Consider the following 20,095-nt stretch of genomic DNA (forward strand, 5'->3'; position numbering starts at 1 on the left):
TGTTCAAAGCTAGTACATAGAAATGCAATTGATTTTTCTATGTTTATAGTTTGCAGTACGCCATAGTTAGAACTGCACACAAGAAGGCCCTAATTGTTCACATTTGGAACGTTCCCAGGTCCAAGTGGGTAAGGGCAGTCACAGGTAGGTTACATACATAGCACAGTAAAAATCTTGGGACATTGAATCTGGACATTAGGTCTGAGTGGCGTGGCTTATGGCTTTATGTGGTAAGTTGTGCTGAGGTGCTCTTGTGGCAGATAAAAGGGAGTTATTGGGGTGGGGGGGCAATGTAACTTGCTCAGGTTGCTATCATCATCCCTTCCTTAAGTGGTTCCCCACGAGAAACACAAGCAGGACCTTGAATAGATGTGCCCTGGATATATGCTTTTCTATGAAATTTTCATGTCTTTTGATGCTCCATAAAGCTTATCAGTTGAGGAGAAAAATAAAAATAAAAAAGCACTACTTGGGCCTCCCTGGTGGCGCAGTGGTTGAGAGTCCGCCTGCCAATGCAGGGGATACGGGTTCGTGCCCCGGTCTGGGAGGATCCCATATGCCGCGGAGCGGCTGGGCCCGTGAGCCATGGCCGCTGGGCCTGCGCATCCGGAGCCTGTGCTCCGCAACGGGAGAGGCCACAACAGTGAGAGGCCCGCATACCGCAAAAAAAAAAAGAAAAAAAAAAAAAAAAAAGCACTACTTGCTTCCAGGCTGCTTCAGTCAGAATTTTCACAAATGCAGGACTAAATCTATAATCCATCCTCCTCTTCCCATCCTTGGCACCTTATATGGCTCTATTCTTTTGTGAGCACTCCCAATCTGGGGATTCTCTCCTTTTTCACTGGAGACCTTGACAAAACAAAATTTAAAAGACCTACTCCTTTTAGGTTGACCAAAAAATGGTTGGTTAGGATTATATTACATTTTTAGTATATGCAGTTTTCATCCATTTACTATTATAAATATGACGTATGTGAGGGCTGTCATGACTAATAATCAGCTCAGTATTCAATATTTTTGTCAAGAGTTACCTGTTTGGTTTTTATGTAAATTCTTACCTCATTCAGACATGACAATTGTTAAATGCCAGAGATCTTCCTTTTTATCATTCTTTAATTTCTGTTAACTCTGAATATCAACTTGATAAGAAAAAAATAAAATATGAAGTTGGCATATTATCCAGTTATTTATCCCCAAAAGAAACCCTAAACAACAATACTGCATTAAACTTAGTACAAATTTGAAAGCTATCCAACTACAAACTTGCAGATGGCTATAACTTCTAAGTATTTCTTCCTAACACTGACTTCTAATAAAAAATACAGGATTGTCTACAAAGTTTTAAATCACAGATGTTATTTTTTTTAAAAAATAGGTTGGTAATGTCCCTGAAAATTCTGATTTAAATGATATCTTAGGGACAAATATCATTTTAAGATTAAAAAATGGTTCAAAATGTGAAAGACTTTAAAGGCTTACTTTTTTGTGTGTAATTTGTACTATATATAGGTATGTATGTATCTATCTATATATATATAATTCTTTTTAATAATTTTACCAAGTATCATTATTTATTAACCAAAGTCCTCTATTTTAAGCCAGAGACTTCTACTATTTCATAACCAGATCTCTTTAACTAGATTTTTATCAAAACTTATATACTGAGATTATAATGTATTTTCTTGTAGAAGCAATGGAAGACAGGTTATTACCAAACTTATTTAACCCACGTTATAGATGATGGAAGGGATATCTGCAATGAAAAACAAACAAAAACAAATATTGCAATATTTATCATTCAATAAAAATAAATATGAAATGAACATGCGGAATGCTGGAAAAGTATATCAAATTAGATCAGGAGAAGAAGTGTTCAGATGAAAACTGAAAATTATGGAGGCAAGTTCCAAAAACTTTCATTGGCCTTGGAAGTTGACAGTATAAGCACTTTATGTTTCTACTTGTGCAGTGCCCGAGGGCTGCAAGTTTTCCTTTCTATTCTATATTACTATAATTGATGCAAAATGCAAGACAATTTTAAAAAGTTAACAACTGCTTTTAGTAAGACTATTTTATTTAAAAAATTTTCAAAATATAAAAATAATAAACATTATGGATATTTAACAAACAAAACAACATAATTCAACTATAAATAATAAAAATGTTGACAACCTCACATAAACACGTAATACTATAAACATTCTAAGGATACAAGAGTAGTTTTCTAGTTCAAGTTTTACCATTTTCAGTTCAAGTTTTATTATCACTTTAAAAAATAAACAAAAGAAGCTGCTACAGCTTAACCAATTAGTTTCGCTCCACTCAAAGAGCAGGGAATTTTTCCCCCATGCCAACACACATTCGTGAAATGGGATACTTATGGGCACAGGTATTAAAAACTGGAACAGTCCAGTCTCCAGACAAGAAAGAACTCCTTTGGTGTTTTTCGGTTCAATAATCCACAGAAATTGAGTTAGACTAGACTACTATTAAAGGAAATCTTGTGCCAGACATGTTGTGAAGTAACATCATACCCAAAACAGGTTCAGGATTCTGAGAATCAAAAGTAAACATCTATGAATGCTTTGCTGATACTTAAAAATTGTATCTTAAGAACATTCACTAAGGTGCTGGAATGAAGTCTTGCAGATGTAGAAAACAATCTGCACATCAACACAAAACTTGTACAATGTAAATAATACATCTCTTTAGAACTCATCAAATGTTCTATAAATATTTAAGAATTACCCTGCCTCCTGTTGAGTAAAAGACAGATGGGAATTTAAAGCAGAATAGGATTACACCATATTTTAGGACTAGAAAAGTTTTCCATTTGAAATCTGGGAAAACTGAGCCATGCTGAATGTATCATTTTCTTTATTCTAGTCATATTAACACACCACTCCTTTTCTCAAAAGAGCTAATGAAAAACTGAAGAAACTTTTCTTTTGGGGAAGCTGGGCACAAATTAGTATAATGGCATTCTCCATCTTATCTTTAAATTATGGGATGTTTCTAATTGGCTGGGATCTTTACCCGACTCACCGCAGACCACTTTTATAATTATGCTACTAGATTAGATTAAGTTATAAGCAATCATAGATTTAAGCCTAGTAAAGTCTAGATAACAGGTTGAAAAACGATATTGAAAGGTTTTGTAGCACCAATGACTTTTTCCTAAGACACTTGAGGGGCTGCATCACTTTAAAGTATTATTTATCTTGTAAACAAGACCAAAAATATTCAATTGATCTGTATTTTGAGCACAAATATTTATAAACTCTATTAAAAAAAAACAAATATAGCACGACTAGGGCAGCTGATAGTGTAAAATCTAAGTATATTGAAAAATATAAAGATATATAAAAGGCTTCCATAATGCAATCATGCAGACGTAGACTGCTTCACTCAGTTACACAAAAGTGATTCTGTACAGTTATCTACACATAGCTCCATAAGAATCCTCTTCAGGAAAATGAAATAATGAAAATCCCTATTTTTAATTAATAAACATATGGGAACTCAAATATGTACCTGACCTACCAGATCTCACAGCAATTTTCAAAAAGTACAATGATCTCAATGAGAATTAAATCATCTCGACTTCTGATTCCCAATGGCATGTTCAATTTATTTTGTTTCTAATTTAAAAGCAAGGGGGGGGGAGATGACAAAATAAAATTGAGAGTGGTGGGATATGATCCACATCTATTAACCAACCAAAACTGTTAACAGCAAGTATGGTCCCTTCAGAGAATGTTTTTGGGTTTTTAGCCCAGCAGGTTAGAACTATTCTGTTACACAGGCAGAGAATCTTTCCTTAAAAAGAAAAAACTACTGAACTAATCTGGGAAAATATTTGTGAACTCCCAGCAGCTATATGTTTGTTCGCAAATGTGAACTAAAAGAGAAGTCCAATTTTTAAAATGCCCTGTAGGCTATAAGGTCATAACTATGTTAAGAAGACCTTCCTTTAAACTAAGCCTACATTAACCATGCTGTCTCCAACTAACATGGATCAAAATAGATAACTTATATTATGTCTGACAGGTTCATTCTTTTTTTCATGAAGACAAATGCAATGCATACTCAAGAAAAAGTGCTTGCAGAATAGTTAACTTTGCACAAAAAGGTGAAAACATGAGCATGGCTGAATGGAACTAAAAAAACAAAACAAAACAAGGGAGAAAAGAATGAAGTATAATTTGGACTTTTGTAATAAGAGTTGCTATCAAGTGTTAACTTCCGACTTCTCAAATGCTAATGAGAATCTATGAAGGAATACTAAGAAATTAATTTTCTGAAAACTTTATGGTGCCCATTATGAAAAGGTATTTTGGGTGAATATTAGAATAAAATTTAATCATGCTCTCTATAAATAATTCCAAGTCATATTGCTTATAAATAAATAGTATGGACATACACCTTTTAAGGCAGGAAAACTATAGTTTTAACAATGCTAGACACACAACACTATTTCCCCTTGCTTTTAAAATTGTCTTTGATATCTTGGTTGCAACTGAGGAAAATAAGGAAAAACTGTGTAAATTTGACATTTAATAGATATTTCTCAATATTTATAATCCACAGATCATTTTATACTACTTGAAAAGAAAGAAAATTATTTTCCTTGTTTATTTTGAAGAGTTAAGAATTTTAAAATAATTATTTGGGTAAGTGGCCTTGGCAGTGACTTCAATAAGTATATTTAGAAGAAACAGGCAAGTTATCACCATGTGAAAAAAGTATTTTACTAATTGTTCAAAATTATTTTAAGTGACTATCCTAACTCCAGAAATGTATCCTAAAAACCCAGGAAAATTAAAGCCAAACCAAGGTTTAACTTTTTAATCATTTTCATCATTCTAAATTGTTCATGCTAATGAACATAGTATCATGGCTTTATAGACTTCCTAGACACAATTTCAATTTGGCTGAGACTGAAAACTTATCTCAGGTTAGGAAAACCAAGAGGATTTTCTTTTTTCCCTTCTTAGACTGTTTAAAAATAAATGGCTATAAAGGGGAGAAAACATTTAAGAATAAGGTCAGACAAAGCACACAATCAGATTTACTTCTGGACTCAGATGTACCCTAAAAGAACTGTAAAGATAAAATGCTAACTATGGTACATGTAAACATCTATTCAAAATGATAAAGGGCAAACATAAAGCGATAGTATCATATTATTATAACAGTCGTCTCCAGACAGGAACAGGTCTTGCTGTTGTAGTCACAAAGCTAAATTCAGGCAATGATGATCTCTCTCTGCTGGAAAAAGAGAAGACTATTAAAAAAAACTGTGAAAACAGTAAATAAATCTAAAAACTGAATCATACCATACACTGACCTCCAATTTTTTTAACCATTAAATAAAATCTGAGAAAGGAATCAAAATGAAAGTTGCAGACAAATTTCACAAAGATCAGCCTTGGGTTAAAATGATTTAACAAAACTTCTCTGTATCATGCTTCACTGAAACATTAAGCTGCAAAGATCACAGCTCTGCAACATGGTTACGATCTAAAATTTCTGATTAGGAAATGTCATAACTGACCACATAGTAAATTTTTATCAGTGTGGGTTGGCAAAGTACTAATTTTAAGAAATCACGAGCAAATTCCAAAATATTGATATAAAATAAAAGCAAGAACAATTGTCTTAAGTTTCCCAAGGACTTCATTTCCTTAAACTCCATGTGATAACCATTTCATTCTTCAATCACACTATATGACATAAAATACTATTCTAAGCATAATGATTAACAACAAAAGTAAATAAAAAGGAACATATCAAAATGAGACACTGTTTCGTATACAAAGGAAGACTAACTTGGATGATTGGGAAGATGAGAGGATGGATGAAGTAAAGTGACAGGGAGGGAGGGATGAGGAAGAAGCAAATATAATAAACTGATACAAAAAAGTAAAATAAAAATGCTTTTAATTATACTAAGTAATGAGTACATAATACTGATAAACTACAAGAAAGTTATTAACCAAATTAGGAATTTTTCTACTAAACAAGTATGAAATCTTTCTTTGAACAAGTTTTCATTAGAAATTACTGAGTATGTCAGTCATGTTCACCAAGGTTTCTTCCTTTCTTAGGTCTTTTAGATAGCTATTTTGGAAGATAATCTGCTGTCATCTGATACGTATACAATGATCAGAGAGAAAAAATCTACTCTTCTCTAAAAGCCTGTATGCTGTATACATACCTCAGAGCAACTAGCCAGTTCAAGAAGTTAACAAGAACAAGGTAGTTCCTGAGATCTGGGAAAAGGAAATTTTCTTTCTGCCTTACAAATACTGTATGCTGACGATTTATTCCTAGATTAAATTTCTGCTTTAATTATAGGGTTTTGGAAGAATGAGAAAAGCCCTGCGAAAGACCAAAAGGTGAACTAACCTAATAAGCCAGAATTTTATGCAGGACATTTTTGTTTTAAAAGGCTAAAAGACTTCTTGTAAGGGAAGAAAGAAGAAAATCTTACAAATATTTACATAAATTCTGGAAGGACTAAAACTGAGTTTCTATAATTAGTTCACACTATAGGTAAGGGGAAAAAAGAAAGAAAATATAGACTGATAAAGTTTGTGTAATATTCTACAATAGCCATTGATATTTCAACATACCAAACAAGCAACTGTTTGCCTTCTTTTTGTAACCCTTAGAGCCAGTGATTAGTGTTCCAAGTAAGACTGAAAATACAGTCCCCATAAAACAGTTCTAGTAACAAGAAATTTCCTTCAATTAAGCTCAGCCATACTTTCTACAGGCAATCAGCTAAAACAGTGAAGTCTTATCTTTATAGTAAAACTACTGTTTGATACATTTGATCATATTACAGAATAAAACAAGAGCTATGGAATACTCTCCCATTCATGCAACATGATTTCATTAAATGCTTGAGTACTGGTTAAATACTAAAATTAATTTTTAAATGTTACAATTATCCAATAACAGTTAAAGCAACACTGCTTACATAGAGACATAAAATATTGAGTGAAATATGTAAAATGACAACTCAACCATCCCTTGAGGTAATCCTAATCAATCTTTTAAACCAATGATATATAATTTCCTTCAATTTTTTCCTGGAAAAAGTAGCTACCTACATCTCAATCCCTTTTTCACTCCCACCTCAGCCCAGATCTATACTACAGCAAAGAACTTGTTAGAACTGCAAAATTTGAAAGCGTGTATCGAGTTTTAGGTAGCATACTGTAATAAGAAAGAGTTTTAAACTTTAAGTTTGGAAGTGAAAGGAAAAGTTACAAGCAAGAAGAAAATGTGTGAATACAGAAGTTAATCTACACTTCCCAGGTTAAAAGGAATTCGGGTAGCAAAGGCAAACATTTGGGAACACTATATACAAAACTGTACCAAGACACACTGTATGAATTATCATAACCAAATCTAAGTTGTTTCCACTGATAAGATGATAGAAACAGCAACAGCAACAACAGGTAGGGAGAATTGATATAGATATGTTGAATTGTTTTAGATCAAACACTAATATACTACCAGGGAAACTAAAGACGTGAAACGGACCTTAGAGATCATCTAGTCCAACCCCTTTCATTTTACAGACAAGGAAACAACCCTGGATAAGTTAAGAGACTTGTCTAAGGCCAGAGTCAAGTTACAGAGCTAGGGACCAAAAGCTAAATCTCTTAACCCTTGTCCAGTACTCTACACTAGCTCATCTTCAGATATAAAAAATTAATGGGATGGACTAGATTAGTGGCTCTTGACATTTCTATTCCTACACACTGATAGAAACCAAAAGGCGATTTTACTCCTGAATGGACAACATTTAATACTCCAAAATTTTAATAGCCTACTAATTGTTATGGAAATTCCACTAAGACTATGTGTATATTCCTCCATCAGTATTTGTAACCCCCACTGGTGCAATACTTAACAGTATCAATTGTTTACTAAGACGGTCCCAATGACTGAGAAGACCTTCAAGAGAGATTTTTAGAAAATTGATAAGAATTAACAAGGGAGGTAATTGTCACTCCATTGTTGGAGATTTAAATATGCATTCATCCATTAATTCATCCAACAAACAACTGAATGCCCACTATGAGCCAGGCTTTATGATAATCACTAGAGATAAAAAGATGAATAAGACATGGTCCCCTTCCTAGAGGAGCTTGTAATCTAGTGGGGAAGACAGACATATAAACCAGATAAATTATATTACAACATAAGTACTGTAACAGAGATATGAACAAAGTGCTGTGTTAAAAGGGATGGTTAAGGTATGAACTGGCTAATGACCAAGAAGTCTACTAATTTTGTGTAACAACTACCACATTTATTGTGAACACAATCTCATTCCCAATCAATAATTAGGAAGGAGGTAGCAATGTAGAGGTTTAAAAAAAAGTTGGCACTGAAATCAGAATGCCTGCAATTCAAATTTAGTCCTTCTACTTACTAGCTGTCACTTTGGCCAAGTCATTCCATCTCTATTAGCCTAAGTTTCCTTATCTGTAAAATGGGAATTAACAACTACTTCAAAGGGATATCTTAAGTTTTAAATGAGAACACATGAAAGTACATGTAGAGTACTAGTATTTATAAACATACGCATTAATGTGAAAAAATCCAATAGCAATTTCACACTATGTAATATTTATAATTAAAATCATATTAATGATAATAAAAATATAATTATGGACCTAATGAATGTTGCTAATATTTAATCCCCATACTGCAGGACCCTATCAAAACATACTTGTCTTCTGATTCATTCAAAGCAACATGGTGTAAAACATTTTAATTTTAGGTTACTACAGAATTTAAGATTAGGGAAAGTGATTAGCTATTTATGGGTTTAAATAAATAGTATGTGATTTCAGTTACATTATAAGGGAATTTTACAATAATTGCAAAACATCATCCTAAAATTTACTAATCATATTATAAAGCCAAAAATCAGCATGGAGATTTAACTGGCCTTTGCAAGATTTTCTTTCTTTATAATACCTGTTTGGTGTAAAGAGAAGAAACGTGAGCCTCTGCCAATTTGGCATCTTTCACGACTACTAAAAAGAAAAGAAAACAAACTTACCTAATGAATCAGAATAGCACATAGTCAACATACAAGAGACTACATCAAAATATATCACAGCTCTAAGTAGAGTAAAGAAGTTTCAAGTAAAGTCACTATTTTGACAAAAGAAATCTGATAGTGAAATTTTAAATATAAACATGTGCATCAACTGCAAGCCAAAACATTCCTGTGAAATACTATTACCATCAAGAATATATATACAACTTTAACCCTAAGTGTGGGAAGAAAAGAAAAAGAGGAACAGCATCCACTAGCTACTCCACTGGCAAAAGACTATGGTGGTGAAATTACAGTCTGTGATTGTGAGGACCCCAGTATGGGAAGAAAGTAATTTTTTTATGTGACTTTTAATATAATCACTATATTCTCAGGAGGGGTAGAAACACTTGCAACCAAAAGGATAAACTGTAAAAGATAAATATGTAATCTTCCACCCTCCATTCTACAAAGAATGCATTTATTTCCTGGAAACTGCTGTATCAACTTTCAATGATCATGTTCACTTGTCAGAGAAAGCCACTTAAAAATCACAATATTGTTGCAAATGTCAAAGATTTTTTATACAAGTATAGGAAATGCACACTTAAAATATCAGACTGGAACACTTACCAAACAGTGTTTTCCTAAAGTAGTATCTATAGTACATTTCTTTATTCATATATCTTCAAATGGTCAAGTTTTCTTTCATACATCCAAAATGTAATGTGATGTTTTCTTATTCACCAAATGTTAGCTCTACTTGAAGTCTGGTTCCAAACTAATCAGCCTGCTTTTAATTTAAGACATCTGTTGAAAGTTTATAGGATCAAACCAAACTGAAGTGGTATAAATTTTAAACAATGGATTGAACATTATTGTAAAGGTACTGGTAACCATTATTATTAAGAATAAGTTAGTGATTATAGCTCCTTTTGTGATTATTGGGGGGAAGGGTAGATCACCATCTGGAATGGTCTATTTATTTTAACTTTTTTTTCTTTTCTTTTTTTTTTTCTTTTTTTAAATCAAGGAACATTGTCTTTTTTTTTTTTGTCATTGCTTTTTTTCTTTTCTTTTCTTTTCAAGAGACCATTCCACTTTATTTTTAACATCTGAATGCATAAGGACTCAAATGCAAAGCAGTCATACACCGTTATCATTAAAACCCATATGGTAAAATACATACACAAGTCCAACAAAAGGCTAATACATAGTAAAGCCTAAGCATACTACTATGTAATATTATGAATACATAACTTGGAGACTTTAGTTAGAGTACTATGTTACCTACTCATTTTTGAAAACATTCATTAAGATTTTAAATGCAAATTCATTCCTTATTTGGAGTAAAACAAAATCCTCTAAGTTATAACAAGTATTGGTCATTAAGTCTTCAGACCTATTCATTAAATTACAAAGAACCCAAAGAATTCTGTAATGTTCAGTAGAAGTATGTAATAAAAACATTGCATATGTTTCTAGTGTGATGTCTTTACCAACTGTTTACTGAAATAAAACTCAAACATCAATCTTTCAAAATACAGGATTCAGAAGGTAGTTTTCTTCTCTTTTGTCTATTTGTGAAATCCATCTTCATCACATTTTACCAAAAATTGTTTTTACAAATATGTAAAAGTACATTAGATAATACTAATGAAACACAGGTAGAGTTCTATCATATGCAGATCAATGATCAGCCAAATCATCTTCTCCAAGAGCGAGATTCATTGTCCTCTTCTTCTTCATCATCATCTTGAAGTAATGAGTCATCCACCAAAGACTCTTCCTGAAACTTTAGGTTAAAATGCATTTAGGAATTTACCCAAAAAAAAAAAAAAAAAAAAAAGAAAAGAAAAAAGGTGACACTTTTAAACACTGATTACTCTCAACAGAGTCGAATACAAAAGGTATTTCTATAGCTAGAACATTCAAGAAACAAAGAAAAGCAATCTTCACTCAATGGTTTCTCAATATTATCTATTCTATTGCTTGCATCAAATAGACACTAAAAAAATATCAAAGTAAGCCTTTGTACATGCCGTTTCTCCTGCCTCTCTTTATCAAATTATGCCATCTTCTATACCTACAAAACATTGCTCCACACCTTTTTTTTGTTTTAAAGAAAACATCAATAAGTCTTCTCTGACACTAAATCAACCAAAAACTTGAATAAAGTTTATCAATATTTATATTTCTTTTCTGCTGTACGTAACAAACATTTTCTTTTATAGCATTCTTTTCTTTTCCCCATTCCCTTCATAAAAGCTTCTCAGTCTACTTTTCAAACTTTTCAAAATACCTAATACCAGGAGCTCTCCTGCTTTTCTCCCCATTCAATTCAAACTCATGGAAGGACAAAGGTATAATCTAAAATATAAAATGACAAATCATGTATATGAGTTTCAAAATACACATTTTATTCTTGCATTTGACTATGGATATGTATAACAGCCTTGAATGCTCTTCAAACAAAATGAAGTGCCATTATGAAAATCTAACCAATGTAAAACATGGAACCATTTAGTTTCCCCACCTTACCTTTCATTCCTTAACTTCCTCAACTTTTTCCTACAGCTTATTTCATGATTAAACAAAACAGAGCTGCTTATCTTTAGGTTTTTGGTTTCAAAGGGCTCTCCACTTCACTGTTCTTCATGCTCTAACCTCTCAGCCATCAAACTACCTGCTGTTACCCAAGGAAAAAATATACTCTTCCACACCTATACCTCTGCCATTTAAAATGCCTCTCTCAACTATACTCCCAGTCCCAGCTCTTGGTTATGAAAAGTTTTTTTTATCGCTCAGGGTTCAGCTCCACTGCCACCACCTCCTTCAAGATTCTTCTGGAAAGAAACAATCACTCCTTCTTCTGGGTTCCCACAGCATATTGTTCAAATCTTTATTTACCATATCAGTCTGCCTTTTATTATAATTAGTTTCTTATGTGTCTGTCACCACCCCCTCTTCCATATTATAAGCTCCTTGATAACAGGGACCGTGTCTTATTCATTTTTGTGCCTATCACAGTATCTACCATATAGCAGGCATTCATTCTAATGAACTAAAATGATATGAATTAAAATGAAACCTGAAATGTTAATAAAGCAACTGAATAGAATATATACTCTAAAACTTAAAACATCACAAGATTTCCTGTGGATAAAAATCTAATGAATAATTAATGTTTTCTAAGAGTAAATGAAAACTGAATATATATATGATTTTCATATATTCTTTTTGGATTAGCAATCCACAGTTCTCATTAATACATAAAATTTAAAGTTGTCTGCATTTATCTGACATCCCCTGCCTGGAAGATGGCTCAGGAATAAAAGTTTTATGTTAAAATCACAGCCATAAAATCACATTTTATATAAAAACGTAAACATTTAAGGGTAAAAACAAGTGGAAAAAAAACATACTTCCTCTTCATCAGGTTCAACTTCTTCTGTTTCAACAGCTGAAATATTAGTTATTGGTTTATTCCAAGCCAGTTTTAGATCCTGCCCTTTGAAACGAGCTCCATGAACTGCAGCCTAAAACAATTAAGAACATTGGAATATAGAACATTAATAATTTGTGAAGAAAAAAATGAAATGTTATAGTACCTAATATTTAAATTAAATTAGCTAAACACAAGTGAAACACAGTTGTCTATTTTTGCTTTGTGGTTTACTTCTTTATTTACTGTTTATTATTGCAATTTATAATGTACTTTATATTGTTATTTACTTCTAAAATCAGCCTAGTGATTGTAAATTCCTTTACAAAAGAAAACAGGAACAATTTCTCATAATCGAGTAGAGCTATTTCACTACTGGCCAGTATCTGACTAGAAGAACTATGTCTCCATGTCTACAGTAAAAGGATTAACTGCTACTCAAGGCAACAATCTCAAGGCACTTCAAGATTCTGGCTGTAGATCTTAATTCTTGTTAATTCACAAATGGCTTATATGATAACTAGAAACTAGAAACCTTTAACAAATATAAGAATAATTTTGCATGTGTATTTATTTTTAAATTACATCAAATAATCACAAAATACCATAAAATGTCTGATGTACCACTATTACAAAATATAAATGTCTCAATGAAGAAGAAAAAAACAAACAAAAACCCTGAATTTTTCTATTGAAAACTAAAGCACTTCCCTACAAAGCTTTCAGACCTGCATATGGTAAAACTGAGTAAACAGTCAAGTCTAAGTACTTGTTACATTAAATGGCTGGTTTAGAAAGAATGCTTTCAAATTAAAGTAATGTGACCTAACATAAATCAATGTTAGCAACATAACAAAATAACTCATAGTCACAAAAGATTTATAGCACAATCTCAAAGTACAGCATAATGTGAAATGTAGAAACAATTATATGTTCAATGACATTTGACTATGAGTTGCGTGATATTAAAGTCCCCAGTATAAATTTTAAACCTGCACATATAAATTTATGATAAATTTAAAATATTTCATGCCTATTAAAATGCAGCTCAGGAGTTTTTAGTCCATGACCCCATCATGTCATATAACTAAAAAAATTTAAGTACTTATATATAATATTTAAGGCCAGAAACAAACTGTAATTTTTTTGAAGCTATAACTATTACATAAAAATATATTCCTGTAAGGAATTCCAACTGTCTCATGTAAAATGTCTACTCATAAAACTCATGTTTTCGGGGCTTCCCTGGTGGCGCAGTGGTTGAGAGTCTGCCTGCCGATGCAGGGGACACGGGTTTGTGCCCCGGTCCGGGAAGATGCCACATGCTGCGGAGCGGCTAGGCCCGGCTTGGCCCGTGAGCCATGGCCGCTGAGCCTGTGCGTCCGGAGCCTGTGCTCCGCAACGGGAGAGGCCACACAGTGAGAGGTCCGCAAAAAAAAAAAAAAACCTCGTGTTTTCATCCAGCTAAAAAAGGCAAAAAATGTAGTGATGTTTTTTATAATAAGTTCTTCAAACATTTCTTATGGGGACTTCCCTGGTGGTGCAGTGGTTAAGAATCCGCCTGACAATGCAGGGGACACGGGTTCGAGCCCTGGTCCGGGAAGAACCGACATGCCGCGGAGCAATGAAGCCCATGCGCCACAACTACTGAGCCTGTGCTCTAGAGCCCACGAGCCACAACTACTGAAGCCTGCGCACCTAGAGCCGTGCTACGCAACAAGAGAAGCCACCATAATGATAAGCCTGTGCACCACAACAAAGAGTAGCCCCTGCTCGCCACAACTAGAGAAAGCCCGCGTGCAGCAATGATGACCCAACACAGCCATACATACATACATAAATTTATTTATTTATTTAAAAAAAATTCTTATGACCTAATTTTGTAAATCTCTATATTTAGCACACACTTCAAATTTATAAGGTGAATCTACAACTCTCTAAAGTTTTAATTTTAAAATTATTTACTGGATGCTATCATCCAGGCTCTGTTGTTCCATTTACAGAGCATAGGCAGAGTAGATTTAGCATAAATCTAAGGGTCTTAGGATTTTTAGAATGCTAAATGAGCTCTGGTTTCAACTTCAAGTCATCTGCTACATTAGCTCCTCACAAGAGAGTCAGCCTGAAACCAGGCACTGACTTCTCCTCTCTAGCTATGAATGTCCTAGATGGCACCTTCTTCCAATATAAGGCTGTTTCATCTACACTGAAAATCTGTTGTTTACAGTAGCCACCTTCATTATCTTAGCAAGATCTTCTGGATAACGCACTGCAGCTTCTATATTGGCACTTCCATTTTTATATTACGGTGACAGCTTCTTTCCTTAAACCTCATGAACCAACCTCTGCTAGCTTCAAACTTCTCCTCTGAAGCTTCCTCATCTCTCTCAGCCTTCACAAAATTGAAGAGTTAAGGCTTTGCTCTGGATTAGACTTTGGCTTAAGGGGATGTTGTGATTGGTTTGATATTCTATCCAGACCACTAAAATTTTCTCCGTATCAGCAATAAGGCTATTTCATATTCTTATCATTCATGTGTTCACTGAAGTAGCACTTTCAATTTCCTTCAAGAACTTTTCCTTTGCATTCACAACTTAAATAACTGGTGTAAGAGGCCTAGCTTTCATCCTGTCTTGGCTTTTGACATGCCTTCCTCACTAAGCTTAATCATTTCTAGCTTTTTTTTTTTTTTTTTTGCGGTACACGGGCCTCTCACTGCAGTGGCCTCTCCCGCCGCGGAGCACAGACTCCAGACGCGCAGGCCCAGCGGCCACGGCTCATGGGCCCAACCACTCCGCAGCACATGGGATCCTCCCGGACCGGGGCACGAACCCGCGTCCCCTGCATCGGCAGGCGGACTCCCAACCACTGCGCCACCAGGGAAGCCCCATTTCTAGCTTTTGATTTAAAGTGAGAGATGTGTGACTCTTCCTTTCACTTGAATGCTTAGAGGCCACTGCAGGGTTATCAACTGGCCTCATTTCAATGTTGTTTTGTCTCAGGGAATAAGGAGGCCTGAGGAGAGGGAGAGAGATGGGGAATGACTTGTCAGTGGGAGCAGTCAGAACACACATTTATTGATTAAATTTGCTGTCTTATATGGGCATGGTTTGTGGTGCCCCTAAATAACCACAGATCACCAGAACAAATATAATAATAAGAAAGTTTGGAATACTGCAAAAATTACCAAAATGTGATACATACAGTGAGCAAATGCTATTGGAAAAATGGCGCTGACAGACTTGCATAATGCAGGGCTGCCACAAACCTTCAATTTGTTAAAACAAACAACATCTGCAAACTGCAGTAAAGCAAAGCACAATAAAACAAGGTATACCTGTATATCTGTGTGTATAAAAACCATATAGTACAGAATTAAATGGGAAATACCAGTAGGATATGTATGTATATGTGCACCTGTCTATATGAACGTATGCATTTTTTTCCCCACTCCCAGCTCTTACCACTGAAAAAGATTAGTTATAGTAACAAACTCAGTAGTAATGAGCACCCCTAGTACTCAGATTGTGGTCTTTAAATACCTTTCCCAGTAAAAAGAACCAGAGCTCCTTAGAGAAATGGCCAGTTCCTAGTCTGGAAGAGAAAATTTATAAGATGAACCTAGAACACCTTTTCATACCAGAAAGCAGAGAAAGTATCATATCCCACTAGAGTCCTGTCAAAAGAACTCAGGAACAAACCTATATACTAGCCACTAGCCAAAGATGGGACATCAATAACTGAGGACAACGGATCAATACCCATGAAATGTTTAAATCTATGAATTTATAATTCCACAATACCAATCAAGTTAAATAAAAATATAAATCTTATTCTGGATCCTTAAAGGAAGTAAGTAAAATATTTATAAGAAAACCAGAGAAATGTAAACGCTGGTATCTGGTAATAGTTAAGAAATATTAATCATTTTTAGGTGCGATAATAGTATTGTTTTATTTTTTTAAGACTCTAATATTGAGAGAACAGGTTCAGTATAAACACTGAAAGGTTTACAGCTGAAATGATATGACGACTGGGAATGGTTCCAAAATAAGGAGGCAGAGGGTTGTTTTAGACAAAATAAGATTGGCCATAAGTGGATAATTGCTAAAGCTTGATGATGAGTGTGTAGAGGTTCATTTTACAATTTTCTCTCATTTCTATGCTTTGAAGTGTAAATAAAAAGTATGTTTAAAAGCTGAAGCATTTTATTCATAGGCTTGCTCTAGACATTTGCCTATTTAGTCTTGCACAGTCATTCAAAGTTTGCACCATATTAGGACGTAAGGAAAGCAGGCACACCCAGTGACAGAAGAAAAAAAATTTTTAAAGGCTTTGAAGACCTGACAAATGAAGGAAGAAAAAAGAAGTATGCAAAGTAGTTATGAGGTAGGTTCCATATCTTACATGGAAAATGATTCTGGAAACAATTAACATCTGGAAAAGGCTGGATTAAGCAAAATTAAACAGGTGTGTTTGCCTTTTGCCTTTTCAAGTCATTGAGATAATTCTAAATTGAATATACAAAATGCAGCTCTTCACAAATTTACTGACAAGAGAATCCTTTGCTAGAGGAGCTCCTACAGAACAAGTGTTCTGTAAAAACACTGTGGGGAAATCTGACCTAAGGCCAGAAGAGCTAAAGCTGCAAGCCTAGTGTACCTAACTTTTTTTTAGTAACCATAACGATAAAACTATCTATACAAGAAGGTTAAAGCCAAGTTTATTAATGTTTGTAATAACCACAGTATACAATGTTTAGGCAGGAGTTACATTAAAGGACCACAAAAACATGTAAAATCTGATTTTTAGAACTTACAGGGAAAGACTACATGGCTACTGTCTCACAAGCTTCAGACTCAGATTTACTAATTCTCATAGCACAGTGCCCATCACATAGCAACACTTAATAACTATTAAGTAAATCAGCAAGAACACACGCACAAAGACTGTGAGATACATGATTTGATTTCTCTTGACTGAATCCGCTTATACATTTCCTTCTTGCTATAAATTTACTATTTACTCAGCCCCATCAACTTCTACTCTTCATGTTGCACTGTCCTCTCTGAATCCAATTTTGTGCTTCTATCTTCAGGTCTAAAGAATGAGAGTTTTGAAATCACTCTATCTTGTTTGTATTCAGTTTCACTGATTTACCAATCAATTCTCATTCTTAAACATATACACACACACAAATATTAAAAATAGCTAACATTAAGAGGGTTTACTATGTTCCAGGCACTGTTCTAAGTATACCTTACAAGTTCTCAATCAGTGAATCCACACAACTACTGGGAATTGAGGCATGGGTGTCAAAAATGCACCAGTAGAACAAGATCCTCTTTCTTTTTGATATAAAAAGTTATACACCTTCTTTGAGTTTGGGACTGTAGAGTTTCATCTTTGGGACTGATTCTTATAAAATAGGAACTTAACTATTCCTATTCTAAAACTGGATCCTGGTTTCTTACAAAAGTATAGGAACAATTCAGAGTAGGAAAACTAACATTCTAACCAGTCATGGGAAGAGGTTACTTTTTTCTGTCCTGTTTGGGTACTTCTGCACCTTTAGTACATTAGGGGTGGTGACAGACAAATTGGAAAACAGAAAATAAAGCAGTAGGATCCATCTTCTAACTAACCAGAATCAAATCTTAGCCATCTTAACCTAAAGCTAAAATGGTTCTGCTTATATTATTACTCCTTAAAATACTTCAATCTCTTTTCTGAGGAAAATTTCTTACTTTTCAGTCATATTTGAATGTCTTGATTATCTTATTCCTGTACTTTCCTTTGAAAAATTATGCATCTATTGACTTAAGGAAATAGACATGCATTCAGTCATCTAATACAATGATTCAGAAATTATGAACAATGAAATATTTGGAAATAAACATTAGCAAAGGTTTACAATTTTTTCTTGGGAAGGACTATCCTTTACCTTGAGTTTTATCCACCTACATTTGGTATTAAATTTTTCTTTATTTTATATAATGATGGTACAATTTTTTTTGTACTTTTTAAGTATTCTTCCTTGACAAAATTAAACACTGGCAACCTAATGTCAAACATACTAGTTTTTAAATTCCTAAACCTCACTGTTCCCCAAAATCCAAAAGTTTGAAAAACACTATTTTAGCCTATATTCTACTTGTATAAGATTAGCTTCAACTTAATTTTCTATCCTCTTCCAAAATAGAATGTTACAAAATTTTAAGAAATTTTTTTGGCTTAAGGAAATGTTTAACAACTTCTATAACCTAATTCCAAATGTTTATCATAGCAATGGTAGTTGTTCCTTTTAGTCTGTTACATAAATCCAAACCAACTAAAATGGTATTTACCCTGAAAACTTAACTCTCATCAGATCTAACTTAAGCTAAGTTATTCTGCCACTTATTCAACCTTCATATAATTCACTGTTAAAATCTTTCTTTATACATTAACCCCAGGTCTTTGAAATGACTGCTATTCATTTGGAGGATATATACATAGTATAAAAATATATATTAAAATTTACATCTGAGATAGAAAAAGCAAAGCCCAAGAAGATTTATGTCAACAGGTCCTACTTACCAAAAGCAAAACATCCAAAAATTATTTAAGAGGCAGGAGGGTTTTTTTTTTTTTTCCTCAGCCACATAAGTAAACAGGGACAAGTAGTAATATATATATATTTTTAAAGTAGTTACTAAATTCACAAACTTGGTAATACTGTAACCATTTGAACATAACAATTACCATTGTTTTATAATAAGACTACTTCCTAGAAAATAAATAGAACATAAAAAGATGGTATTCAAGCAACATATCCAACATTACACTGAAAACTGTCACTGAAGCTGTCATTTAAAGGAGGCTCAGTCTTAACTTATATTCAACAATACCTCTCAGAGAAAACTTGATCAAAAATCTACTTTTTCAATATAACACATATACATATAAGCTTATAAGAAAGTTTTAAACTCTCATCGATTATAAATTACCTTTTATTTTCACAAAAGACCTTTAAATAGAAGATTTCTTAAAACTTAATAAAACTCTAGGATGAGAAATTCCTATTCTATAAAACTATCCACTACCCACCCATCTAACCCTGAAACTATGTTATTCTAGGGCTCAGTTAAACACTTTTCTGAGACTTATCAGACCAACAGTCTTTTTTATAGGCTGCAATGCGCCAAGAACAACTCCTACCAGGTGAGTTCCCAGCAATGTACCGGCAGGGAGTATTCACTACAAAGAGAATAAATCAATTTAGAAGATTTTCAAAACTTATTTAGACCACAATCATCTTAAAACTTCTGAAAACCATCCTACTCTTCCATTCACATTAGGTTAACTGTTTGGAACGCTTAATGCATTTTTCCAAGGTCAAAATGGTACATCTATTTCTCTACAATCTTGAACAAAAAATACACAGGGCTAAAAATGTTCCAATGAACCCGTTACACCTCACACTCATTTTCCTTTTTAAAATCTTTTAAACCCAGAAGAAAGACAAGGCTGCATATACTTCTGGCCATTCTTTAGAAAGATAATTCAAGATACACATTTTAAGACAACTATACTAAAAG

General features: G+C 33.7%; 1 protein-coding gene across 17 annotated transcripts in view; it reads right to left on the minus strand.

The window, feature by feature from the left end:
* Nucleotides 1-2,053: 2,053 nt before the first annotated feature.
* Nucleotides 2,054-20,095, minus strand: part of RBM26 (RNA binding motif protein 26) — an 85,245-nt gene continuing 67,203 nt past the window's right edge. For 7 of the 17 annotated variants that reach the window (XM_082602311.1, XM_082602310.1, XM_082602307.1 and 4 more), the window contains 4 exons: nt 12,496-12,609; nt 9,704-10,865; nt 9,007-9,065; nt 2,054-5,271 (listed from right to left, as the gene is read on the minus strand). In XM_082602311.1, coding sequence (XP_082458437.1) covers nt 10,776-10,865; nt 12,496-12,609 — 204 coding nt within the window. In that variant the 3' untranslated portion in view covers nt 2,054-5,271; nt 9,007-9,065; nt 9,704-10,775. Of the gene's footprint in view, nt 5,272-9,006; nt 9,066-9,703; nt 10,866-10,889; nt 11,441-12,495; nt 12,610-20,095 lie in introns of those variants that run through there. The other 10 variants (XM_082602317.1, XM_082602309.1, XM_082602303.1 and 7 more) reach the window with 7 other exon arrangements.

This window comes from Mesoplodon mirus (assembly GCF_964341445.2).
Source record: "Mesoplodon mirus genome assembly, chromosome: 17".
Classification (NCBI taxonomy): domain Eukaryota; kingdom Metazoa; phylum Chordata; class Mammalia; order Artiodactyla; family Ziphiidae; genus Mesoplodon; species Mesoplodon mirus.